This window comes from Artemia sp. Qi Xiang Cuo, chromosome 8 (genome assembly GCF_049724085.1).
Source record: "Artemia sp. Qi Xiang Cuo chromosome 8, ASM4972408v1, whole genome shotgun sequence".
Taxonomy (NCBI): Eukaryota; Metazoa; Arthropoda; class Branchiopoda; order Anostraca; family Artemiidae; genus Artemia; species Artemia sp. Qi Xiang Cuo.
In genome coordinates, this window is record NC_142801.1 from 33,308,965 (window position 1) to 33,336,493 (window position 27,529).

General features: G+C 34.7%; 1 protein-coding gene across 1 annotated transcript in view; it reads right to left on the bottom strand.

Annotated features, from left to right (window-relative positions):
- RyR (Ryanodine receptor) overlaps positions 1-27,529 on the bottom strand; it is a 602,377-nt gene that overhangs the window by 127,978 nt on the left and 446,870 nt on the right. Inside the window, 7 exon segments of the mRNA XM_089093383.1 lie at positions 3,555-3,700; positions 5,780-5,949; positions 8,181-8,269; positions 13,583-13,859; positions 14,706-14,840; positions 21,202-21,280; positions 22,683-22,849. Of these exon segments, the coding sequence (XP_088949509.1) occupies positions 3,555-3,700; positions 5,780-5,949; positions 8,181-8,269; positions 13,583-13,859; positions 14,706-14,840; positions 21,202-21,280; positions 22,683-22,849 (1,063 nt within the window).

A 27,529-nucleotide genomic window follows, 5' to 3' on the forward strand; every position in this document is an offset into this window, starting at 1 on the left:
CTTCGTATTTTTTTGCCAGAAGAAAAATATACGAATATATAAGTTCGTTACGTAAATTAATTTGTAAATTACATCAGAACCAAATTTAGAGAAAGCCATTTAGCAAAAGAAGAGTAAAATTTTTATGCAAATTTTGTTTACTTATTCAATGACGGTGAGCCAAAATAAAAGCTGCATTAACTAAAAAAAGATCAGAAATTAAATAAAAAAAACAAGTTTCTTAAACTGAAAGTAAGGAGCGACATTAAAACTTAAAACGAACAGAAATTATTCCTTATATGAAAGGGGCTGTCCCCTCCTCAACCCCTCGCTCTTTACGCTAAAGTTTGACTTTCTCACAACTCTTTTTTTGTTAAACAATAAAAAAATTTTGCGTAAAGAGCGGGGGGTTGAGGAGGGGACAGCCCCTTTCATATAAGGAATAATTTCTGTTCGTTTTAAATTTTAATGTTGCTCCTTACTTTCAGTTTAAAAAACTTGTTTTTTTATTTATTTAATATTCTTTAGAATCCAGTAATTTTGTTTTATTTGTTATGCTTTTTACCAGGTCTTTTAGGCATCACCGCGTACCAGGTTACTCGCTATTGGGAAAATAATTAATAGTTTATATTATAGCTTCTTAATTAGGATGAAATCATGAAGTATGGTATAAAAGTAAAAGGCTTTTGATGAAAAGGGTTATTCAGTTGAGTAGTTACTTTACTGTAAAAGAAACTAAGAGGACTTTTCATGGTAATTTTGATTTCAGCATCCAAAAACGTACTATTTTTTTGAAAACAGTTAGCAAACTTCCCTGTTGAACATTAGAAGTTGCCTAGATTGTGAACAATCACAAATTTTGTAATGATTATATAATCACTTGGAATATCAGCTGCTTATGGGAGCATTGTTGCAAATAAGTTACGATTTAACCGTCCAATTCTTGCAAGATTGTTTAACACTATTGCTCTGAAGCATATATAGTATGTTGCACCGTTTTGAAGAATTTTTACTCGCAGTATGTTAAGTAAATTAGATGATGCTATTGCCGTTTTTCAAAATATGTCCTTCGGCTCCCACCCTGGACCCGAAACTCGTTTGTATCTAATCTTTATAAATTGATTCATGTACTGCCTTTTCAACAAATATTGTCAATTTTAATGATAAACACACATGAATTTTAATGATAAACGTCACAGGAATAGAGCCGTATCTTGCAGTAGGAAAATAATGGTCACATTAGAAAGTAAATGTTTATGTTTATTATTTGAAAAAAACTACGTTTTCTAAAGAGTTAAAGAGGCTGAGTTACAAGGTCGAACCTTAAAACGTACAGGGATTAGGAGGCACAGTTGGGGGGCTACCACCCCCCAAACCCCCGCTTTCGCAGCCTTTAAATATAAAAAAAAATTTCTTTAAACTGAAAGTAAGGAGCGACATTAAAACTTAAAAAGAACAGAAATTATTCCGTATATGAAAGAGGCTGTGCCCTCCTCAACGCCTCGCTCTTTACGCTAAAGTTTGACTTTCTCACAACTCTTTTTTTAAACAATAAAAACTTTAGCGTAAAGAGCGAGGCGTTGAGGAGGGCACAGCCTCTTTCATATACGGAATAATTTCTGTTCTTTTTAAGTTTTAATGTCGCTCCTTACTTTCAGTTTAAAGAAATTTTTTTTTATATTTAAAGGCTGCGAAAGCGGGGGTTTGGGGGTGGTAGCCCCCCAACTGTGCCTCCTAATCCCTGTACGTTTTAAGGTTCGACCTTGTAACTCAGCCTCTTTAACTCTTTAGAAAACGTAGTTTTTTTCAAATAATTTCTGCACGTTTTTGTACAGTTTATTACTTATTATTGCTTGACTAACTGTTAGCTGATCGTGTCAGGAGTTAAAGTTGGGGGGCTTCCGCCCCCCAAACCCCCCGCTCTTGAACATTCTTGTGTTAAGGCTTTTAATTCCTGAATACTCAAATCACGTCGTACAGGGTGCCTCCTAATCCCTGTACGTTTTAAGGTTCGAACTTATGACTCAGCCTCTTTAACAGCCCCCCAACTGTGCCTCCTAATCCCTGTACGTTTTAAGGGTCGACCTTGTAACTCAGCCTCTTTAACTCTTTAGAAAACGTAATTTTTTTCAAATAATTTAAAAAAGAAACTGAGTTTCTTTTCAAAGTATATAAAAAAGTTGCTCTGATGGTGAATCGAACCCGAGTTTTCCGCCTGAAAGTCTGAAGTCTCAGCCGCTGGACTATACAAACACAATAGTAATTGTTGTTTAGCAAATAGAAGGTATTTTCGACGCAAGCAAATTCCCAAAAATCTTGATATGTGGTTTTTTGAAAACAGGGAAGTAGTGATCAGAGTGAGCTGAAAGGTCAAATATCAGCTTCCATGCCCCAGGAAAGCATTTCCTCTAAATTTCAAACCTATCAGAAAATTTTAAAGGGGGGGGTGGTGGAGGGACAAAAAAACATGCGCACATATATGAAAACGAGGTTTTTCGGCCATGTAAATTAGGGGGATAATAATTTCGGTCTGAAAATATCAAAAGGCCCTAACAGGTCGAATTCTGCTTCGAATGAGTCCTCATTCAACCGGCTCCGTTGCCAACGGTGGCCTGTAGGCGTGGCTAACAAAAAAAAAAAGAGATGAATTTTAAGTGGCTATATTTGGTTTTTTGAAAACAGGGAAGGAGTGATCGGATTGAGCTGAAATTTCGAGGATAAGCTCCCGGGCCCTAGGAAAGCTTAACCTCTAAATTTCAGCACAATCGGACAACGTTACAGGGGGGCTGTGGTGGGAGGGTCCAAACTTCCGGCCCAGTTTACCCCATGAAGATAAAGTCGGAGGAGGATGAAATTTTGCAAGTTTCTTAGTTTGAGCTTGGGCTACAAAATGCAATTACCGCCGTCTCTCTGCGACCTCTAGGACCTGAAATCGCTTAACATTGTGGTGGGTCGCCTCTTTATAGAGGCACAAGTGTGCCTCCTTGATACTCGTTCTCTTAGAAGTTTTTTTTTCCTGCTTTCTTTCGTATATTTACTTGTGTTGTATTTTGAGAAGTGTTTAACTGTTGTCTTTAATATTATTTTATTGCTCGGTTTCTTGTTTTTGTATGACGGGTTTTCAAATAAATAATAATAATTCGTGAGAGATGCAAAATGAGACATGTACATTAAACGTTTTAGAAGGAGCGTGTCCCACGAACTGGTTTTCTATAGGCTTGGACAAGCACTTCTCTACCATTATTTCGTAGTCTTCCGCAAGAGTATTTGGAGTGGGGTTGGGTTGTGGGGTGGGGTGAAACATAGCCTACCTTCATATGAAGGAATGTATGTGAATTTCCTGCAAAGTGTGAGTGGAGCTTAAAATCAATAGCTCAACATTAAAATTGTTATTTTACTCACTCTTTATTAGACGCTACTTCTTTCTACTTACTCAATACCAATTACTAAATGATGTACTTTATTTTACTTCTCAAACTATTTTTTTTACCATCATTAATGTTGTTTTGTCTGTACTGACGACAGAATCAAAGTTTGAGGAAAAAAGAAGACAACCAAGGAATAGCTGAGCTTACCTTCAAGCATAGAAAGCATCATAATAACCATATCTTTCTGTAGGTTGAGCAAAACTTTCAATAAATCAACTTGGCTCGAGTGTTGAGACAACTTCTCCTGCATGTTCGCAAAAAGAAACAAAAAACCACCAACAGCGTCCCATAATCTAGAAGAAATGACAAAGGAATTAATATCTCAACAGACAGATGAGATCTAATAGTTTGCTGCACATTATCTTCAAACTTCATCTAATTCAGATGTCTAAAGAAAAACATAGGCCCATTGAATATTTAATGGTTAAATTGTTTTTTCTTAAAGCCATGATTGATGCTAATGAATAAGTAATGAATGAAGAAATGAATAGACTTCAACGTATGATTTTTTCCCCTAGGTCACTTAGTGTTGTCGTAGAAACTTCGGATGGGGCTCATTCGATTGAAAATAGAAAGTTCTAGTGCCTTTTTTACGAACAAAGTGATTGGAGGGCAACAATGAACGAATACTGAATAAGCTTAAACTGTTTTTATATGCCTCCTAATCATTAATACCATTTTGGAAATCTTTGAGCCCAGGTTTTTCTAGTGAGCCAGAACAACAAATTTGTATTTCAAACCTTCATTCCGGAAGTAGTCTCTCTTTCCGATACATGTTTTTGTAATTTTAGAACCTTATATGAGAGCAGAGAGCTCTCCTGGCATTTCCCCTCTTGGTGGCCACGCTCCTGGTTTCCTTAGTGTTTCTTCGAATTTTCAAACTTACACGTCATTCAACTACTTATTCTTCTAACAACTAATATGGACCATTTTTAAACAGAATAAAAGTGTTTCCAGCCTTTTTAAAATGAAATTCTCAGTCAGTCTTTAGCAAGCCTCAAATCTAGTCAAAGAGTGTTGGTTTTAGTAAAAACACGCTCTAGATCTTGTGATAAGGTGCTCATTCCTCATTGGCTTTAAGAAACAGACTAATAGGGAAATATTTTTGTAAAAAAATTACGAAAGTTGCACCAAGCCAATTAAAATTAATTGAGATATTGTGACTTATCGTCCAGTGCAATATTTTGTTTTCTGATTTCACCAGGAAGAAAAGGGTGATGTGGAGTGAAATATGCGATTTGACTTTGGTACTAGTATTGATCTGAGTTTTATAAGGTCAACCTTACTGGAGTAAGAACATTTATAAAGGTACCCTTATGTAAATAGAAGGTGGAGGCACGAACACAAGGGGGAGGAGACTTTTTGATTTCTAGATTTTCATGATTACCCTATTTATGCTGTTTGAAAATCTTGGTCTTTTTGAAATCTGCTCCCTTCTAAGAAAAAGGTTCGTGCATGGGCGTCTGTGAATCGAGGCGCATAAAATTTCAGATGTATTGAGGTTTTGTATTTTATTACTTAGTTATTATTTTCACACTTCATAAGGGCGCCAACAGAAGAGAAGGGGGACAAAATGAGCAAACTCGCAATTACTTGAAAAACGAAATTATTGCCAATCAGGGGAAAATTGATATAGTTTAATTCTTGTTAGTGGGGACTGAAAATATTTGGCTCGGGATCAGGCCTGACAATTGCTGGCTTTATTATTAACAAGCAAAGGAATGTTCCTCTTCACTTCTTGCCAAAACTTAGAGATTATTTGTCAGTATTTTTGAAGTTCCGAACCTAAAAATAATAGTGACTACAGAAGAAAAAAGTATTCAAAGTATATACAATACATAGACCGAGCGAAAAACGGTGTAATTGTATGGTAGATGAAAAATATGTTTTAAAAGTCAATAGTCTATAACTAAAACTCACGTTTGATGAATGAGCCCGAGTTCTGGTTCTTCTATATACGATTAGGTAAATCCCAGAATCTTTAACGTAAACCCAATGAGTTTTTCTAAAAAATCCCTAAGCAAACTATACTCATCTCAAAACAACAAAATAAAAAAAACCGACTACGCGAGTTTTAAATTTTCTACTAAAATTCATTGTTAGTCACGCGTAGGGTTGATTTTATTTGCAAAATTAAGTTTCAATTACAAAAGAGTGTTTTTGAAAACCAAAACCTCTTTGTCCACTATTGAAAGATTAAAATGACTTTTTGATAGATAGTTCATTCCATATTTGGTTATTGAGGGTCTTCATCTAGGGTTTATTAAGCTGGCAGCCTTAGGGAAAAATAGTGACTTAAAATTTGCATTGCATATGGTAGCTGCTCCTCTATTTCTGTCTCTATTAATGCAGAAAAAAATTATATTGAATACCTTGAGTGAGCAAGGGCTTGTTGATTCTGAGTACATGGGCCTTGAATAACTTCAGTCAATGTGTTGAAAACTTGACAAGCTACTTCAATTGCTTTGAAAAAGTTTGCTTTCCCAGCCGGGTCAATAATCTCTTTACTAGAGTAATGCCAGTAAAAGTCCATTATAGATTCCTGAAAGATAAAGTCATCGTTTATTGGTTTTGACTCAACTAAGCAGAATCTGGAAGTTGGGTTTAAAACGATAATAAAGCAAGGAAAAGGGAGGCTTTCGAATAAAGAATATTTAAAAAAAGAAAAACAGGAATATTTATTATTTTTATACAAGTCAAAACAATCAACTTAAAACTTCAAGCATAAAACTTAAAATACATCAAAAACAAAAAAGTGAACTGTCTAGGCTTTACCTAGACCAAAACAGATTTTCAAAATTCGTTCTTATCATCCTTGATAGTCCTTGTCGGCCAACCGTCTAGGGGCAAACGAAAAGCAACTCGTCCCCAAATGGGGTGGGAGGATGTCGTAAGGAATGATTTAAGAGAAATTCGAACTTCTTAGGAGGGTGTAAAGAGGAAGGCATTGAATAGATTGGGATAGAGGAGGAGTGTGCGTAGCTGTGTTAGCCTCAGGCGGCTTGGTGCTACAGTGAGTTGTTAATAGTAGCAGTAGTAGATTTTCAAAATGAGAATTATCCATGTTATTCTCTTTACTTTAGGACAGATTCCTGTATCATAAAATGTCTCCAAGAGGGGGTGGAAGTTGATTTTCAACAATGGGAAGACGTAGGTCTCAGGATGATAAGACACAAATTTTATATTTTATCACAAACGCTCGTGCAATACAAAGGAGAAATACACTTTAGTAAAGTTAGCAGTAATATTTGCTGCAGCAAGTTCTACTTTTAGCTTAAAGAGTTCGTTTACATTAAGTTAGGGCAAATCTATAATGAGTATCACAGTTCACCATAAGGAACAAAAGGGGGGGGGGCTTTTTAGCCCCATGTCAATCCCCCAGTACATCTAGGCAATTTTAAGACCTTTCTTACATTCTCTTGTATTTTCCATTTATTTACCCAAGTCTTGATTTTTTCGAAATCATGCCCCCAGTGGTGTCAATTCACGGAATACAGAATAAGGAGTGGTAGGCTTAACGTATTTTTCAAAATTGCAGGGTTGGGGAATTTTGTTGCCTTTTACAATATTTTCATGAAGATACAAAAGAGGAATTTTTCAATACCATATCTTTCAAAATCTAGGGAGGGGGAATGTAGGAGGGAAAAATGATCGGATCCTGCCCGCCCGATTTACACCACTGGTGCCCCCTCCCCCACAAAAAAGGAATAAAAAAATGCTACGTTTGGACCTATTCACCATATAATCCACCTCCTTAGTTGATCAAGAAAACAACATTCCACTTAATAAAAATTTGCATTACGAATAATAAAAATTTGCATTACGAAAATAAACTTCAGACATAGAATAAAGCAACAAATTTCGACAAGCAAAGTTTTTTTCTCTGTGAAAATTTCAACTTTTATTTCAAACATCGGTAAATGATTTTAAAATTTGCAAAAATAGATAGAATTTCAAGTTTGACGGATCTCCCAGTGAATGAAAGAAGTTTAGCTTATATTATACGTAACTTGAATACAGTACAAGAATTAGTTAAAAGCATAATTAGTTGAGCGTGAGGATTTGCGCCACGTCAAGACTCTTTTGCTTTACCTTACTGGTACACAAAAAAAGAATAAAATTCAGATATGTTAAATTCGATGCATATAAAAAATCACAGTTAAAGGAAAATTATGCATGAAAAACGTGACATTAAAAATAAAGACAAAATGAAATAGATGTTTCAGTATTCGTGCTGAAGTAGCTGAAAAGAAATTATAGGCGGGCATTCAAAGCTAGACAAGATTAATAAAAATAATATATAAACTAGAATGGATAGTCTTATTTAAAACAGATTATCTAGCAAAAAACAATTAATTAAATATCACATCACAAAGCAGGGAACGCTGACAAGAGAGTCTCGAGGAAAAAATTACAATCTAGCGATACCAATTAAAACCGTATTATTAATTATAAAAATCTAGATTACAAAACTAGTTGTAATTTCTTCAAATACATTTCTTTAATTTTGCTTTACATTGGGGTGAAGTTAAAAAACAGTTTGTCAGAAATATCCAGCTTGGATAAAATAAATTTAGACCTTTATGTTAAATCTAGATGTCAATGGTATTTTTCTTTATTTCTTGTAGTTTGATGGGTAGCATCGCGCTATCAGTGAAAATAGTAGCTGTTATTTACTATTGAACCTTATGTTAAAGAATCAAAGAATGCTTTTTTATTGGTTTCCCGTACTCTTTGCATTTTATGTTAATGGTACTGAATGAAACAGCTTACCTGTAATCTCAAGAGATAATCTACAGTACAGATTACCAAATTCACAGTTGTAGTATTACCAGCTTGCGTCCTTAAATAGTTTTGCCATTCTAAAATAATAAATAAAAAAATATGAGAAAGTTCAACAGCTTTCTTTTACCTCTGACTTTGCACTTTCATAGCAAAAAAGATTGCTGTATGCACTATTCGGAAGGTTCAGTTTCAAATGGGATTAAGTCCAGAAAAAGTGATATTCTGTATATTAGCGACTAAAATTGAACACTTTACTTACGGTTATAATTGTGTAAGACCAGTAGACAGTTACAAGACCCATTTGGTATGATAAGCATAATTTGCCGGTAAATTAAATATCAAAAACAAAACAAAACTGTGAGGGCTTGGCTCACAATTGGTAAGAAAGGAAATATTATCCATTCATATTCTGTATATTAGCGACTAAAATTGAACACTTTACTTTCGGTTATAATTGTGTAAGACCAGTAGACAGTTCCAAGGCAATAAAATTTTTAACAAGTGGAGAAATGAAATCTCATTAACGATAGAACATACAGTACGGTTTCTTTAAATAGTTTCTACTGGGATACACGGGTCCAAGTTTTGTTTGAAACAACGAATTTGGAAACAAACATACTGGGTGCACACACTACAGGATTAATACAGGTACAAGTGGTAAAAAAACAGGGACTTAGGGACCTCTTTTTAGTTGAAAAAGGAACCTCTCTAGGGACCATTCTGGAAGCAAAATGGACCTCAAAACTCAGCTTTGAGAAAGCTTTTGAAAGAGAGAGCAGTGACAACACTAAATGACACTTTACCATGAAAAAAAATGGGAATGATCATTCGCAGACATCTCTCTATGATCAGAGGCCAAGTGATACTTAAGAAACAGACCACCTGAGAAAACTCATGTCATAGGAGGAGCTTTTACCTTCATTTTTTTTTTCTGAACGCTACTTTCGAATACAAAAAAAAAAAAAAGATTCAAAAATATGATAATAGAGATAATAGTACAGTAATTAGAACACACAACCTATTTTTTCCCCTTTATTTTTGCACTTTCTTCTACTGGGCGGTTTTAATCTCAAGAGTAGCAGCTACCTTTTGTTCATTACCCATCAACACAGTCCCATCTATCATGGCCTGCGCTAGCAGGCCATGATAGATAGGAACCAAACGCTTCTTTTTTTTCTTTGAGAGATTTTTCGAGAGTCTCTTTTATTTGTCTTTCCAAAGAGGTTTCAGCGAACTGTAGATCTCTCAGCCGTTCTCTTGCCTCCAAATCCTCTGGCTCTTTCTCAATCTTTTCTTTCACGGCTTCTTCTACTATATGTACAAATCATAGCTTTTTCTAGCAGATTTGGCTAGTTTTATCAAGTTTTTGGTGACAGCAAAATTTTGCGCACGTTCTCCAAATCTATCCAACCCATCTATCACAAATAGTTTTGCATTCAAAGTTCGCTCATTCATCAAAGCTCTTTCTTTGCTGAGAACCTGACCGGGAAGCGAGAAGCCCCACTACATACTAGCAGACCCCCGTGAAATGGTCAAAGCATTTTTACGACTACAGACATGTTTGGATATTTCCTCCCTGAATCACGTTGTGCACTTGCCATCGATCCTTCCTCCTGAAACTGGACTACCTTAAACCCGTCAACTTGCAGGCCCTTTTGCGTCAAAATGGATAATTTCCTGGCAGCATGTAATAAACTCTGAGCAAAAACTGGCATTGAAACTTCATTGGGATGCAGAAGAGTTAACGCTTTCAACAACTGCAAAAATCTCCGCCGAGAATTTGCTCAAGGATATATCTTGCAGCCTCAGAATATTGCATCTGATCACGCTGCATGAACGAGCGCTTTGGAAGCTCGTCTACTGACTCGAGACAGTCGACAATCTTGTCACTCAAAACTGTCTGTAGCAGTGGCACAAAGTTTTTTCATCTTCGAATGGCTGAAGCGTTAGTTCATTTCTAAGCTCTTCGGTCGCTTTGGATTTTAGGACTCATCCAGTCAATGTCAAGACCAGCAGATTCAGCTCCATATAGAGTTCATGCACTATAGGCTCTTACCATTGAAACTTTTCTGTGAAACGTGTGAAGAGATTCTAAATATTAACAAAAAACTGGCAATCTGCTTTCATGGTCGGTTGTTTTATCAGCTGGATGATCTCTTTGTACGAATTTGATTTCTTAAGATAGGGTTTTTCTTTGGAATTCAGACAACGAAGAACTCAGATAGAGCTGGCATCTGTTCCCTTAGCCTCGAAATGGCACGTTCTATTGTTAACCAATTGGAGGGTACGTGTTTCAAAAAGCAGGACTTTGGAACGCGAGGTTTTTCTTGTATCTTCCCATAGTCTTCTTGTCTAGCTGGCCAGCCGCTAAAAAAGTACTACCCTTTGATGATCAGATCAGAACAATTTTCGCCGATTCCCTGCAAACCCTTCCAAAACGAGTTGGGTGTCAAATGGATCTTGCAGGTACCAATATCAAGGAGACCTTCACTACCTGTCAATTCCCTTTTTTAACTGTCAATCAGTCAGAAAAGTTGTTTGCGCACGTTCAGACTGTCACAAATTAACGCTAGTAGTTTAGAGATGGATAAACCACTCTCACAGATCGTTCTGACTATTTCTGACTTCAGCTGTGACATGTCCAATAAATACAGTTTTCAGATGTCTTTCTACCAATCACTTCATCTGTTCAGACCAGAATTGGGTCCTCATTTGAAGCTCTTTCTTACTTTCTGAGTTTGTGGCTTCCTCAAACTTGAAAACATCATAACTGTTACCGACTTTATCAAGGGCCATCTTCTGAAAATACGGTCCAAGAGCTTCGATTAAAAAATAAGCAAACTTAGTTCGGCCAAATGATAAGTTTCTGACTGCTGTATCTCTGAACGTTTTTCAAAATAAATCTGCTATTCTGTCAGCGGATTTCCCAGAATAGTCAGACTCACTCATCTTCAGAGCCAATGTAATTTCTGCAACTGTTTTTTCATCCTACACTAGATAAGGACCTAAGCGTATGGGCAGTTTTGCTGGTTTGCCAATCTCCATGGAAGATGCAGCTGAAAGACAAAGCTGATTTGGCGTTAGCTTTATGGTAACATTCTTCTTATGTTCAGCAGTTCTGGCGTGCTGCAGTAAAGCATATGAGCCCGTATGGCAGACAAGCAATATATTGCAGATAGAATAGTGGAAAGAGAACAGATCTCCCTGAACAGCTCTACACCACTCTTTCATTTGGTGTCCCCTCATATCTTTCTCTTCCAACCAAGTCTCCTTGAATTTGCACTTTCCCGTTCTTATTCAAACTGAAAATTCAAAAAAGAAAAGAAGATAGTAGAAAAATAAATAGGCTATTACCAGAAGTACATTCAAATAAAAAAGGGCGCCAGGAGGTAGTCTAATAGTTTGAGAAATGTGTATAAGCTCAAAATTGTGCAAGAAACCTGGTTTCAACGCTGCTTAATTTGTATTTTGTACTTGGAGCCATTCTCTTATATTTTTTTTTCTCTGTGTGTAACAGTGACACTCAGAAAAAGAGTTTTTTAAGTAATTAACAAAGACAACCGAACCCTACCGCCTCCTAGCCTATTGGCTGCAGAGGCAAAGGGGATCACTCCTTTTCGTTACTAGCTGGTCTGTTCTATCCAGACAGTAATGCTGTATCCTACGTGACAACAAGTTTTTTCTTTCTTAGACAAGCAAAAACAGGTTCCAAGAATCACAATCGAAACAAAAATACTGAAAACCATATGCTCATTGGTATTGGTAGCCTTCAGGATACGGAGCTTTATACCAAAGCAAAAAAGGGACTTTAGGGACCTTTATGAATTTAAGGGAACAATATGGACCTTCACTCGATTTTAGGGACTTGTAGGGACTTTAGGGAGTTTGCGGCAGCCCTGACACTGGGTATATGTTTAGACTTGGGTGAAAAAAAGAAAACCATTTACTTTGAAGTTCAACAGAGAAAGGTGAACAGAAGTTCAATTCAATAAGGGAGTTGAGCGGAATCCCTTTCGAAAATGCACCCTTGGTTATTTGGAATTGATTAATAATACAATTCAGTCCACAAAAGATTAAATTCAATAATACATACTTTTTGAAGTACAAGTAAAGGGCTACGTTAAAACTTAAAACGAACAAAAATAGCCCTAAACAGGAAGAAGGCTATAAACTCACTTAATCCTTCACTCCTAATGTTCAAATAATTGAAGGAACTTTACTGGAAACAACAAAATCTCCATATGTTCCTCGATAACATCATAAGCCTTTATTCTTGAAAATCAATAAAAAATTTGTAGTTATTAATTGGGAATATTTCTAGTAAGATTGTTTAGAAAAGAACAAGAAAAAACTCAGCGTTACGACTGGTGGTCGAAAAGGGCAGCAGCGCCCTTTCCGTTTAGTGCAATTTCCACTCTTTTTAATTTAAGTTTTGCTCTTTACTTATATTTGGAAAAAAATGCTTAAAGACTATAATTTCCAAAAAGATAAATTTGTTTATGAAAAATTTGTTTAATCTGCTCACAAAAAATGAAAAATTACTTAAATTTAGCATTATTCAAATCCCCCCCCCAAAAAAAAGAACAAAGAAGTATAAGCATTTTACATAGGTAACAAGTTAGCCACTCGTCATTGTTCTTCGGCCTTCGCAATTTTGCTTTCATCAATTAACGAAGACCAATTATATAAAGAATAAATAACATGAAAAAGAGAGAAGAAATCAGATTAAGTTTGTTAAACGCCTTACATAATTGATTGCTAAACTAAATAGATTTGTTAATAATTGCTTCTATTACAGTATTACCATTGCTTTGATGCTTTTCACAAGTATTAAGTGCTTTTATTTTTTTAAGACAGATTAAGGGATAGATATACACCACACAAGCCTTTTGAAAATGATACACCTGTGAAAATAAACTGTTTAGAACAGTGAACGAAGTGTTTCTGTAGTATCCTATAGATACTATATAAATAAGGGTTTCTGGTTAGGACTGTACCTTAAATATCTAAGTTAACTGAATTACGGTAAAACCTCCTTTTTGAAAAGAAGGCAATAATATTAGATCAAAAACAGAATATTCCTCTGAAAAGTTGATTGTTTCAAAAACTAAAAGGATTATTTATTTAACGAAAGATAGTTTCTTTTGCAAATTTTTTTTTAATTTTTATTTTAAGTTTGGAGCCAATCTTAAAATTAAGATTTGATACTAAAAATGCTGCCAAAGTCTAGTATATATTTTATTATTTTATGATAAACATATTGAGTTATTTTCCGCAATTTGGTCGCATTTACAGCTTGAAAATACGTATAATTTTTTACCTCAATAACTAGGTATTTTTTACTCATCTAACTGGTTAGAAAGAAGAAGAAAATTTTAAAATTCGCATACCGAGATTGTGGCCTTCACAGGTAAGTTGGATAAATCGGAAAAGAAGACAAGTAAATTCGGCATCATGCATATTCTTCTCTCCCGCTGCTCCTTCAGATCCAACACCAAGACCTTCAGCTTTTGTATTTCTCTCAAACGCATCTAAATCCAAGACACTGCAAGAGTTCATAAGCCCAGCAATTGATGTGAAGAAGCCAACATCTTTCTTTTCTTTAAGATGATTCAACATAGACATCTGAATATCCTGATTACCTCCTCTAAGGATTGATATACCAAGCTGCAAATGTTAAATACTGTAAGCAACGGCAATAAAATGCCTAACATTTTTTAAGGCAAGGGACTTGTTCTATTTTATTTCGTTGATCAAGACGGTATGTCTGAGCGAATCGATGGCCAGCGGCGAGGGTCAGGAAAAGAGCCGTTGAGGCCAAGCACCGAATAGAGGAAGTAGGAAAAGAGCCAGCTCTTTGGCTAGTGTATATATATATATATATATATATATATATATATATATATATATATATATATATATATATATATATATATATATATATATATATATATATATATATATAGTATATAAACAATAAAAAAATAGCAATTTTTAACACAAAGTTATTCAAAATTTAGAAACATTTTTCTCGCTCCTATAGTTTCCTGGAAAACCTCAAAAAAGAGCTCCTCTTAAAGAAAAAATAGAATTTAATTCAGGTCGGTTCTAACACTAAATATTAATTTTTATTGCTCCTTTTCTTAACCAAATACTTTGAAAAGTTCAGTATTAGATTTTAAGAGATTACTACATGTTGCAGGACATATTTTTGCATGCCTTTAATTTCTCGTTATTCCTATATGCCCCTGTATATATTCCACTTTTTTATTTTTCCTCTCTCCTTTATCCATTCTCTTTTTAGTTATAATTTGGAGAGCAGAAACATTTGTACGCATACTATAGCATTTCTGTCAAATTTCAATTGAAACTAATACGCGTGAATCAGCTCTTAGAATTTCGCCATTCAAGTTTCGAAACGTTTTGAATTTTGGCTTAATAGCATGTCCTGTAATTAATAACTACCATTTTTTGTGTGTTTCTTATAAATAAAAATTACCATAAACAACAAACCTCTAAAGTATTGGTGACCATTTCTGATTGAACACCTTTTGAGGCAGATATGTACTGCAGCACCATCTCATGAACTCCTCTTGAAGATAAACGCGATTGGTTGAAAATTAGCCTCTGTTTTTCCATTTCTTGTTCCTATAAATTTAATTGTATCACAATTATCTGAGAAAACCAAGACAAAAACATACAAGATATTTATTTTGGGTGTTCATAGCTTTTGTATCTGAAATAATAGAACGTGTTCTAAAACATGAGTTTTCTATGAAACTTTTGTTTTAAAGTTCAGTCTGATCACAAAGTCTAGCGTAAGAGATCTCAATTCCTTATTTTCATTAACCGCCTTGCTTCAAACAGTGTTGCCACTCTTTGTGATTTTCCCAAGACCTTGAGATTCCAGTTTTTTTATTGGGATATTGGGAGAAATATATAAAAATCACCCTCAAAAATATATTAGGTACATACGAATATTAGTACTAATTAATACCTTGGGATTTTTGAGGGTGAAAAAATTATCGGTAGCAGCCCTAGCGTGAAAAAACATTGAAACCACAAAAAAGCAATCGTATATTAAAAAAGAAAACTCCTGAGCAGCTGGACTTGGTAACAGAAGGATACTTATTATAAAATTGACTAACGCCATTTTGAATCGTCTTAAACAAAGGAAATCGCTTGCAAAGATTTTTTGCCCAAAGGAAAAATTCGGTAAGGTTTTACACACGGAAGATAAGATTTAAGTCAATAGAAACAAATTAGAACATGCGACCTTTAATATAATATCATGAAGACTGAGAATATACTTTTTTATCCGACAAATTTGAAGTCATAAAATTTGCAGCTAAAAAACGTAAATTAAATCAAACTGTAGGCTACTGATTTATTCTGTAGTACAAAAAACCTGTTTTTCAAAAGGATCCAACTGTATCTTATCATCTACACGTTAAATTTCATCAAATCAACATTCATAGCCCGTTCAGCCACATGAGGAAATGCTCAAAAACCGATCCGTACCATGGGAAAACTGATCGGCTTTTCCCATAGTGCCGATCAACTTTGGGGCTAGGAATTTTTTCTAGTTTCCCTAAGGTACTAATCAGTTTTTCGTGTGTCATCGAGCAAAAATGAGCAAAAATTTTGCTTGAGCAAGTGGCAAACATGTATATTGTTAAGCACGCAAAAGTTTGAGATTTGGTGGCTCTTGTTCAGAAGCACCAGTCTTTGTAAGATACGAGTCACGCTCTATATAAAGCGAACAAAAGAAAGAAGTATATCTGACAAGATAGTACATGTTATCTGTGCTCTTTGGAAAAATCTTATATCTATCGTTTGAACACTTATTCTTTCGTACCGATTAGTTTTCCTCGTCGGTTTTCCTATGCGTCTGAACCTTCTGGCATCAGTCCTAGTTTTCTTCATATATAACTTGAAACCATATTTTGGTCTTTTTCATCGCAATAGGTGTGTTTACCGAAGATTTTTTTTATTCCCCTCTCTGTTCTCTCCTCACGAAAGAAAACTTCTATAAAAGGATATTCGAGCAAACAAACCTACATCAAGTGCAATTCCATAGGTTCTAAGAAAATATAATACAACTACTATTACTAACAACTGGAAGCAGCACGAAACCGTCTGAGACACAATGCTGTGTAAATTTATTTGCTAAATTTACCTTACAGGCTGCCACTCCTTGAGGGAGACAGCATTGGGAGAGGCAGGTCTGAACCCCCAGTTCCTAAGTATAGCATTATTCATTATGATGTCATGATAATAAATAATGTATATCAACTTTAACAATTGGCAGTCTTTATTGTCAGCTTTGTCTTTTTCATGACATGAAAAAAAAAGAAAACTGCAGTAAAAACAAAGCGAAAGAAGACATGTGCAAAGAAACATACCTATTCACAAAACCAAGTTTGTTAGCATTTGCGATAGTATACAATGCGGGCAAGTATATGGGAGGCTGTTGCAGGCCCCTCACTCTGTAATATTGAGAGTTACCCGGTGTTTCCCATTTTTTTTTTTATATTTTAAATGTAATTCGGGTTTTCTTTGCGTTTTCGTTACCAGCCTCCAACTTGAAGTAAATTCCTGCGTACGTGTCTGGTAGGGTTAATATCCCGATCAGGGTTAGAAGCAAGTATTTAAGGATACAATTTAGTTTTAGAGCCTTCAAAAATTAATTGTGTTCGCTCCAGAATACAGATTTGATCTATACCGATTAATCGTCTAATTCCTGATGTTTAGATTTTCTTTAAATTTAACTGACCCTTTTTAACTATTCTCGTTATAGCTAGGGCCTGGTATAAGCAGGTAGCTTAATCCGAACTGTTCCCTATGAACTTTTATTAGTTACCGTCCATTTAATTTAAATATTTGTCTCCAATTTTAATTTTTAGACACCAGAAAAAATATCTTTAGAAATAGGGAGGTTGACGCTTAAATTTGAGATTAATCAAAAGTGTAATTTAAACTACAAATATCTTATTCTGATTAGAAAAATAATAATGACGATGAACACAACGAGGATACTTTCCACTAGCTAAACAGACAATGAACATGTATTAATCCTCATTTATCTTACGAGAGACAAAACTGGTCAAAAGCAATGCCTTAAGAAACATTGATCAAATTAAAAAGATTTAATTCAGCAAACTTCGAAGAAAATTACTTAAAAGCGTGATTTGCCAGATGACAAGGATAAGGCTGAAGAGAAAACATTGAAAGCAATATAAGCAGCAATAGAAAAAAGTACAATACCCGCATTTTCCTATGTGCAGCCTCGGGTAAGAAAAGAAGACAGTTAATATAAAGCTATGTAAACCAATAATTCCCTCTATATCCTATGATAGGCAGTAAATTTGTAGCAAAGCTAAGAAAAAAACAAAACAAACTGGAATCGTCCTATAAACTTAGTTCCCAATACAATAATTAAAGTTCGGCACGCAAACATTCCAAGCAATTGTTGATCTTACAAAAAGCAATGTACAAATATAAATTGTTAACTAGAAACATTGAAATAGCTAAAAAAATTTCTCCTCCGAAGTCTTATATCAACATTAATTAAAACCGTTGGAAAGACTAATCCTGGTACAAAACATATCAGAAATTTTTTTAAAAGTAAACACGAGAAAAAGACAGCTTTGATTCCCATAGACACCCATTTTTACTACTTTCTCTGAAAAAACTTTTTGATCCAACTTACAAATAACTAATTTAGCTTTATGCCTTTTTTTGCAAAGCTCTTGAAACACAAGCCAAGAAAAAAAAAGAGTTTGCCTGGCTCAGTGTTTAAATAACCTCTAAAAGTAAACTCTGACAATTTTTTAAACTTTTTTCATAGCCTATAATTATCTACATTCAGATAATGTTAATTTTGTCGAACACTTAAATACAAAGCATTTGACCGATCTCCTTTACTACCATTCCCAATTCCAATTTTGTTATTACATATACTGATGTCACTGCAAGCAACATCATACCCAAGAGGGAAGCTCCATATTTGAGGCTCTTCTTCCGAAATGTGAAAAATTAAACAATAAATGCACATATTTCGATTACGTAACATCTAAAGTGTGCTAAAAGCCTTTTACTACTACATTCCTCTCCCCTCTCCTGGAGATTGGAATCCTGCAAAGAAAACCAATGTTGAGGAATATAAGTTAAAGTGCATGTTATCTATTCTCTTCTTTTCCCCTACTCCCATCTTTTATATTTTGGTCTCTTGACAAAAAATAAAATAATAACGATAGTATTAATTGGTAAGATATTTTTCAGTGTCAGCCTCATGCATTTGAGTATTGACATAATAAGAAGAATTTAAAATTTAAGAAAGTAATTAAAAGATAAGTTCAAAATAAGTTTTTAATTAGCCTCCAGGAAATAAAACAATATGAGTGGTTTGCTTGAGAATAAAAGTAAAAAAATTAACAAACTTCTACAAAAGTAAGCTGGACCTACTTCCTTTGATAAAAAAAAATCAATTCTAACGCACTTTTTTGCAACAGTTTTCATGAGTCCTTGGAACAAGGCTGCAGAGTCCTTTGCCCCTGAATCGTTTTTCATATACCTAGCACAACTGACTTTGACATTCAACGAAGGTAAGCTTTACAACCAACATAATAAACTCTATAACCAAAACATAGACGCGATTAAATGATCTGTAGGGGGTTGTGTTTCTCCATTCAGATAGAGAAAAAGAATCGATTCTAATATCAATGACCTTTTCTAAGATTTTCCATATTTGGAATCAATGACAAAGTAAAAAACGATTTTGGTCTGAGAATTTTCTTCCATAGAACTTTTGTGACTTTTTAGAAAAAAAAATCCATAAAATTCCATAAAAATAATTCTATAGAATCTTAAAACATTCGAAAACCTCGAATATTCTACCGAAAATTTTAGAATTTAACTTTAAAATTAAAAAAGCTTTGAAGCATGAGATGCTAAAACAATTTTATGGGAACATTAAAAGGCTTCAGACAAAGATTGTTTTTTTTTTCATTTTAGATTCTAAGTGATAAGATTTTATACGAGATACAATTTGATACTTCATGCTCGTTCCACATCATAGTCACATCTATCGATAAAGAAAGCTAAATATCATGAATGACACGACAATTTTCTTGATTTTAGCGTCACACTTGCAAGAAATTAGTTTAAAGAGTTTGCTTTAACAGTAATTTGTGTCCAACTGTTCTCTAACAATGCTAAGTCTTTTTAACTTTTACCAGATTCCTCTCTCAGATAGAAAACCGCTGTTCTAAGTTTCCATCTTTTCTAGTTTCAAAAAGTATGCCTTAAGCGTTGACTCTGATTGGTCAGTCAAGAAATTTATGCTTGAAAGTTGAACAATGTTCAACTCGAGAAATTACAAACGGCGAACGTAATTGGCGCTGTAGTCGTGCGTAATTGTATCGACAAGTGTGACTATAATGTGGCACGGGCATCAAAGTTAGCCCCGACGACCTCTGAATAGGGATAGGAGCCCTTTGAAGATGACAAAATTTAAACAGCTTTCTAGCTATGTGAAACTTCTTATTGAAAAACGTTTAGATTTGAGGAATTATTGATCATTAACTTGACAAAGCTTACCGGTTGAATTTTACAATGAATTTGCTCTTAAAGTTTAAATATTTACATAGTTTGATAGAAACATTTTCTAAAAATTATTTTCAGACAAAACAGCCTTCTTTTTTCACAGTTATTCTAAATACACATAAACTTTTAGCGGTCACCATTGCAAGTTTTTAAAATACCCTCAGCTCCAAATGGGGCTGTGCACTCCCAGCAAGTCATACTTTGTCTTTCTACAAAAATATGCAAAAATTGAAAGTAATTTCACATAAGATGCACAAGTGCTTCTTAGATTCAGACAAAAATATAAGCTATTCCTTTTAACAATATCTTATCAAATAAGTCTTTAATTTTTTTTCACACCATTCAACACAGCTTGAAAAACTGGAGATAGTAGAAACCTTAACTAAACGTCACCCACAATACCAAACACGAGGTATTTGCTTCAATTTTTCTGATGAAGTTCAAAAAAAAAAAAAAAAAAAAAAAAAAAAAATCAACATAGTAAGAACCTAAAAATGCAAAACTATAGGTGTATTGATCCAAATATTTGTTTCCTCATTTTGTCTAAGAAAAATGGCATGAATCCATTTTTATAAGGGCTGCTGACAAGCCCTGCTCAGAAACTGGACTACTTTTGCTAACTTTGAAATTTTTTAGATGGGTTAGCGAAGGTGAGTCTAAAGTGGACATCTCGAGTAAGCCTATTATGGTTTAGGATAGCCAGTCTAAGTTGTATGGTATCATGGAGACAAAGAAAAAGACAATCTCACAGCAACTGGCAGTCCAATGAAATTCACAGACCACAGATTCCTGTACTTCTGGATTAATTGTCTTTTCCAAAAACTACAACAGATTCAGAGAATCGGTTTCGATTTGGAAAGGAAAGTAGAAAGTTGACCAATCATATTATCTAATTCCACTAATTTTGCATTAAGTGTAATAGAAGAAACGTTAGGTTTTCTCCCGAGTCATCCTCTTGTCCAATTACTAAAATCAATGAAAATGTGCGCCAAAATATTAGTCTTAGTAGTTTAATACGAAAAGGTAAAGGTAAAGAATACGGCATTAGACTTTACAGTCCCTACCACCGGTGCTGATCTCCGTTTCTTGGCCCTTCAGTCAGGAAGTGCAATGAGGGGTTGGGGGCCAACCATCCTGTGCTTTCGTACACCCTTCCTGTTTACCTTCCCCAGATTTCTGCAGGTACACATTTAGAGCTGGGTCGACTCTGGCTGAGCTTACAGAGTCACACCACAGACCCTCGTCCCAAACAATATAATTGAGCACACTTGGACTCGAACCCTCGCCCTCTCGGACAAAGAATCCTAAATCCAGCGCACCAATCCAGTCGGCTAGGACGAAAGACTACATAAAAACAACTAAGTAGGATGTGTGAAAATATAAACTAAATTAGTAAACTTACATGAATTGATGCACCATTTTCGTCATCACCTTCACCTCCACCACCACCTTCTTCTTCCTCTTCTTCTTCTCCACAAGACCTCAAAGCAAATAAATATTAAGCGGAAACTAAATATAGGAATAGCTAAGATTTTGCATAGAAGATGAAAAGAAATAGGATTTTTTGCCCCAAAAGGGGTAGGGGGCTACACAATTTTTTTTACCGTCTTTAAAGGAAAAGTCTTTAATAATGAAGGTAAGAAAATATTATAGTCATGAAATTACCATTTAATAATAAGCATTGCACTAATTTTCAAATAATTTAGATTCAATATCACAAAAACTTGGGATTAAGAGCATAGATCGCAAAATACAGCAGCCACAAAATTAAAATGAAACTAATATTAAACGTTTTAAATACACTTTTAAATATTTCTTAAAAGGACTCCAGAGGAGGAAACTAGGGGTGAAACAAGATGTTCAGATGAAGCGTGTTACTCCTTCACTTGTATGAAATTTAGAGTGTGAAATTGCATGTATATATGACTGTTGTACAGGAAATTTTTTATTAAGCATGTTTCTATTTCGCTACCAAGATTGTCGTAAAACTGTCAGTGATTATTCTTGGCTACTTGAGTAAATTTTAACATCTTATTTCCTCCCCAAAACTTCCGTTTTGAAAATAAATGTAATATATATTAAGGATAATTTCTTAAAATATGTTCTTAAACATAATTTCTTAGAAATACATTAAAATATAGTCCTTTTATAAATTTCATATCCTAAATTGACCCATTGTATCCATTTAGATTAATTCAGTGACTCCAGAAGTACTCCACAGTAATAATAAAGGCGGTTTTCTGTACATTTTATTATTACTCTCAAGAAATTTCCAAAATGGTTCTTTTGAGACAACAGATTCAGAAAACTTATTGACCAAAAAACACACGCACACACAAAAGTACTTGGAAGCAGGAACAAAGCAGGAACAAAGGGAAATTGGTAAAACACACTGGTCCATCTCTGAGAAAGAAAAAAAAAGAAAAACCACAATACTACCCAGTAAAATCATTAAATTAATTGAAAAAAAAATAAAATAAAAATGCCAATGGTGACTATTTATTATTTTCTTTTTTACTTTTACTTTAGACTGGGCCGAAGATAAAAAAAAAACAAAACTTATAGCAAAAACATGCAGTGAGTATATTTTCTAAATAATATGTTTTGTACACTGACCTAGCCCGAGCTGTTCTATATTCAATGAAAAATTTCTTTAAAACTGAAGAATCTGTCTGTTTAAAGAAATCTCAGGTTGGATCTTATTTAAGTTTAGCTGCTAATCAAAATCTAATTTTTAGTTGATAGAAATTAAGCTTGTTTTCAATTTTTCTAGTTCTGCCTTTTCTTTTTCTAATTCTCCTGTTTTGGCTGTTGTGACGAAATCGCCCACTCCCACCACCTAAGAAATTCTGGTACATGAATCCAATCAAAGTAATGACTTACTTCGCCATAATGCAGGCAAATGACATGTACAAATTATCTTCACCTCCTGTGTCCTGACGTTCTGTGGTAGCACCTCGAATAAGAGTTGTAACCAATTGACACAAAGGATCAGGCTTTCCTTCCTCCTTTTCTTCTCCTTTTTGTTTCTCGGCGTCTTCAAACGACATCTATAAGACAGGGTTTCATGATTCTGCTTCCCTAATTTTAGGTTACCCTAATTCATAAATAATTTATAAGACCGCACTGCCTTTCCATTTACAAATTGGTTTCAGGATGTACCGGATGTACTCAGACCTTATTTTAATTATTAAAGTTCGTTTATTTTTTCTGCTTTGTCCACTGTTTTTATAATGCTTTGAGAAAACGTAGTTACTTGATTGACCTTATAATATTCCAGGTGGAACAGTAAAAATGTTCTCAAATACAATGAAAGATATGTGAAGCATCGATTGTAATTCTCAGAATCTGCATTTGACAAACTTTTTCGTTTCTAACTTGTATAAGAAGAAAAAAGTATCTACTCTCTTCTAAGGATTATAAATCTTTTCCCTTTTACGAGAATAGCCTACAAGAAAATAGAAGTAAAAATGTTAGAAAACAAATGGAAATTATATCAGAATGAAGAGATTCTAGAATTTGTATTTTTCAGCCATGCTACATAATGTTATACTCATATTATTTATATTTAGACGAAAGGCAAGTGAAATTGACAAACATTGTGTCGAAGCATGTTATGTTGCCTTCAGAAGCTACTTTAACAAAAAAGCTATTTTTTTCAACTTGGATCAGTTTTTTTCAATGATGGTTAAGGTGGCTACGACTTGCAGTGGAGAAATATTTAGATATTTCATAACGGAAGGCAACTCGTTTGTGACAGTGATATCGCGCTATCATATACCCCGCGTTGATTCAACCTTTTGGCCCCTCTAGATACATAAGCTTTATAGCCTAGACACATTCGTAAAGTGACATTTCGTTTCTGCTATATTTGATACCATATTAATGTTGTTTAGCTCGGCGAATCTGAATCCACCTTTTTAGTACTTCTAACTACAAAAGTCTATCTTGTGTTTTTTTTGCCATTTTTAAATTCTTGAAGTGGAGCTTTTTATTTTTTTTTCTTAGCTGAAAAAGAATTTTGAGATTCAATTAAAAATATTCAGCCTCCGTGTTTTCATTCAAATTTATTTATACATATTTTTGTCCTTTTATCTCTATTCATTTACTGACATTTCAACGAGTCTAATCTTCATATAAACTCAAAAAGCGAAACAGTATAACGAAATAAAATACAAGAGTCTACCCCTCCCCACAATATTATGTTTACGGAGCACTAAATCAAAGAATTCATGCTTTCAATGTTTATATAATATAGGGAGAAAGAAGAAAAACATCACATATAGTGGCAAGCTCCAAATACTCATCCCTATAGTATATTAAATAAAAAAAAACAAGTTTTTTTTAACTGAAAGTAAGGAGCGACATTAAAACTTAAAACAAACAGAAATTATTCCGTATATGAAAGGGGCTGTCCCCTCCTCAACGCCTCGCTCTTTACGCTAAAGTTTTTTATTGTTTAAAAAAATAGAGTTGTGAGAAAGTCAAACTTTACCGTAAAGAGCATGGCGTTGAGGGGGGACAGCCCCTTTCATATACGGAATAATTTCTGATCGTTTTAAGTTTTAATGTCGCTCCTTAATTTCAGTTAAAAAAAACTTGTTTTTTTTATTTAATTTTTGAACGTTTTTTAATAAATGCAGGTTTTGATCTTGGCTCACAGTACATGAATAATTAAAACAAAATTTTCATATTAATTTACTTTTATTTGGTTAAATGGCTTTCTCGAAACTTGTTTAATTTTATTTACGAACGTTTTTATTAGTAATAAATATACGTAACTTACGAATTAACTTACGTAACAAACTTCTATATTCATATATTTTTAATACGTATATTAGGGGGTTCGCCCCCTAGTCAATACCTTGCTCTTTAAGCGAAATCTCGAATTTGTTCCAATTCTTTAAAAATGACCGCTTAATCACAAAGGCCGTTAATTAGAATAAATAGCACTTATGAAAGTACTAAAAAATCTTTGGCTTAAAGAGCGAGGTATTGACTAGGGGGTGAACCCAATCATATATGTAATATTTTCTGTTCGTTTAAAGTTTTGATGTTGCTGCTGTTGCAGTTGAAAAACTTGTTTTTTATATTTAATTTCTGATCTTTTTTTAAATAATGCTGGGAAGTCAGGTATCACATTCATAACAATTTCCCTACACCCATGAAAACTTCCTTCATGGAAAGATCCTCCTACATAAGCCCCGACCCCAGTCACATACGCAGGAATTTGTTTCGGGGGGGGGGCCCAATTTGTTTCGGGGGGGGGGCAAATCCTTCAAACCCATTATTATGTGACAAAAATCAGAAAATTATGGGAAAATTAAAAAAATCGTCAAATTTCGGGGGGGGGGGGGGGCGGGCCCGGAGACCCCCCCTGCGTACGTCCCTGCCCGACCCCCCCCCCTCCACTACCAGGAAAATCCTCCCCTGAAAACGTCTGTACTGTATACTTCACAATAACCAATACCATATGTTAACATTGGGTAAAGTTCATAACTTTCAGCCCTCCTCCCGGGAACTTCGGGGGATTAAGTCATCCTAAAAGACATGCTTATTATATTTTTGTACATGCTGAACAAAATGACTCTCTAAAAAGTCTGATTGAGTGACTTTGGGAAAACAATGAGCGTGGAAGGGGGCCTAGTTGCCCTCCATTTTTTTGGTCACTTAAAAGGGCACTAGAGCTTTTAATTTTCGTAAATATGATCCCTCTCACGATATTCTAGGACCACTGGTTCGATACGATCACCTCTGAAAAAAAAAAATAAACACGCATCTGTGATCTTTCTTCTGGCAAAAAATAAAATTCCACATTTTTGTAGACGGGAGCTTGAAACCTCTACAATAGGGTTCTCTGATACGCGGAATATGATGGTGTGATTTTCATTAAGGTTCTATAGCTTTTAGGGGGTCTTTCCCCCTTTTTTCGAAAATTAGCCAAATTTTTTCAGGCGCGTAACTTTTGATGAGTAGGATTAAACTTGATGAAACTTATTTATTTGAAATCAGCATTAAAATCCGATTCTTTTGATGTATCTATTTGTATCAAAATACCATTTCTAGAGTTTCGGTTACCGTTGGGCCGGGTCCCAATAACCAATACTATATGTTAACATTGGGTAAAGTTCATAACTTTCAGCCCTCCTCCTGGGGGCTTCGAGGGATTAGGTCATCCTAAAAGACATAATTATAATATTTTCTACCATGCTGAACAAAATGGCTATCTCAAAATTTTGATCAGATGACTTTGGGAAAAAAATTAGCGTGGGAGGGGGCCTAGTTGCCCTCCATTTTTTGGTCACTTAAAAAGAACACTAGAACTTTTAATTTCCGTTCCAATGAGCCCTCCCACGATATTCTAGGACCACTGGGTCGATACGATCACCCCTGGAAAAAAAAAACAAATAAACACGCATCCGTGATCTTTCTTCTGGCAAAAAATGGAAAATTCCACATTTTTGTACATAGGAGCTTGAAACCTCTACAGTATGGTTTTCGGGTATGCTGAATCTGATGGAGTAATTTTCATTAATATTCTATAACTTTTAGGGGGTCTTTTCCTCTTTTTTCGAAAATCAGCCAAATTTTCTCAGGCGCGTAACTTTTGATAGGTAAGATTATACTTGATAAAACTTATGTTTTGGAAATCAGAAATACAATCCAATTCTTTTGATGTATCTATTGGTATCAAAATTCCGTTTTTTAGAGTTTCGGTTACTAATGAGCCGATTCGCACCGTACTTATAGTTCGTTACCAAGAACTGTTTGATTAGATATTTAAAATCCAGAGGTAAAACAGTTAGTTTTATTCAAAACGATCCAACCAAACATTATGAGCCTTGAAGTTTAACCTAATATGAGCCTTGAACTCCAAGTTAGAATCCAACAAGGTCAATCTTTCAAACAGTTCGTGGTAACGAACTGTAAGCAAGGAGCGACCCGGCTCAATGGTAACCGAAACTCTAGAAAACGGGTTTTTGATACCAATAGATATATCAAAAGAATCAAATTTTAATGCTGATTTCAATATATAAGTTTCATCAAGTTTGGTCTTACCCATCAAAAGTTACGTGCCTGAGAAAATTTGGCTGATTTTCTAAAAAAGGGAGAAAGACCCCCTAAAAGTTATAGAACCTTAATGAAAACCACACCATCATATTCAGCGTATCAGAGAACTCTACTGTGGAGGTTTCAAGCTCCTATCTACGAAAATGTGGAATTTTGCTTTTTTGCCAGAAGAAAGATCACGGAAGTAGATACCTATCAGGAGGTCCCACGATTCACCCCTGCTGCCATCTACAATTTAGTCTAACTCTGTACGAACACCATATATGGGCATAGAGTCCCTAGGGAGATGGTTTTTGTCAGTGAGAATAAAAAAACAGGATTTTTCTCACTTTGATGGATGTTTCAAGGTCGATTTATTTGTTATTGTTGCTGTTGTTTGGCTAAGTGCGCACTAGGGGAGAGTGTTATGATCCAGAAATAGGAAACAGGATCACGAGTCTCCTTCTAAACCAATCAGCGTGTCGGTTACATCTCCTTCTAGACCAATCAGAGGCTCGCTTACATATGGTTTTCCCCATTACATCGCAATTCACCCTTGAGATTTCGTATATAACAGACATGCATTGTGATTAAATTATCAGAAAGTATTGTGACACAATGGATAGAACATCTGAAATTATTGATGAGCTTGAAACCTTGACAGCCTCAATTTACAATGT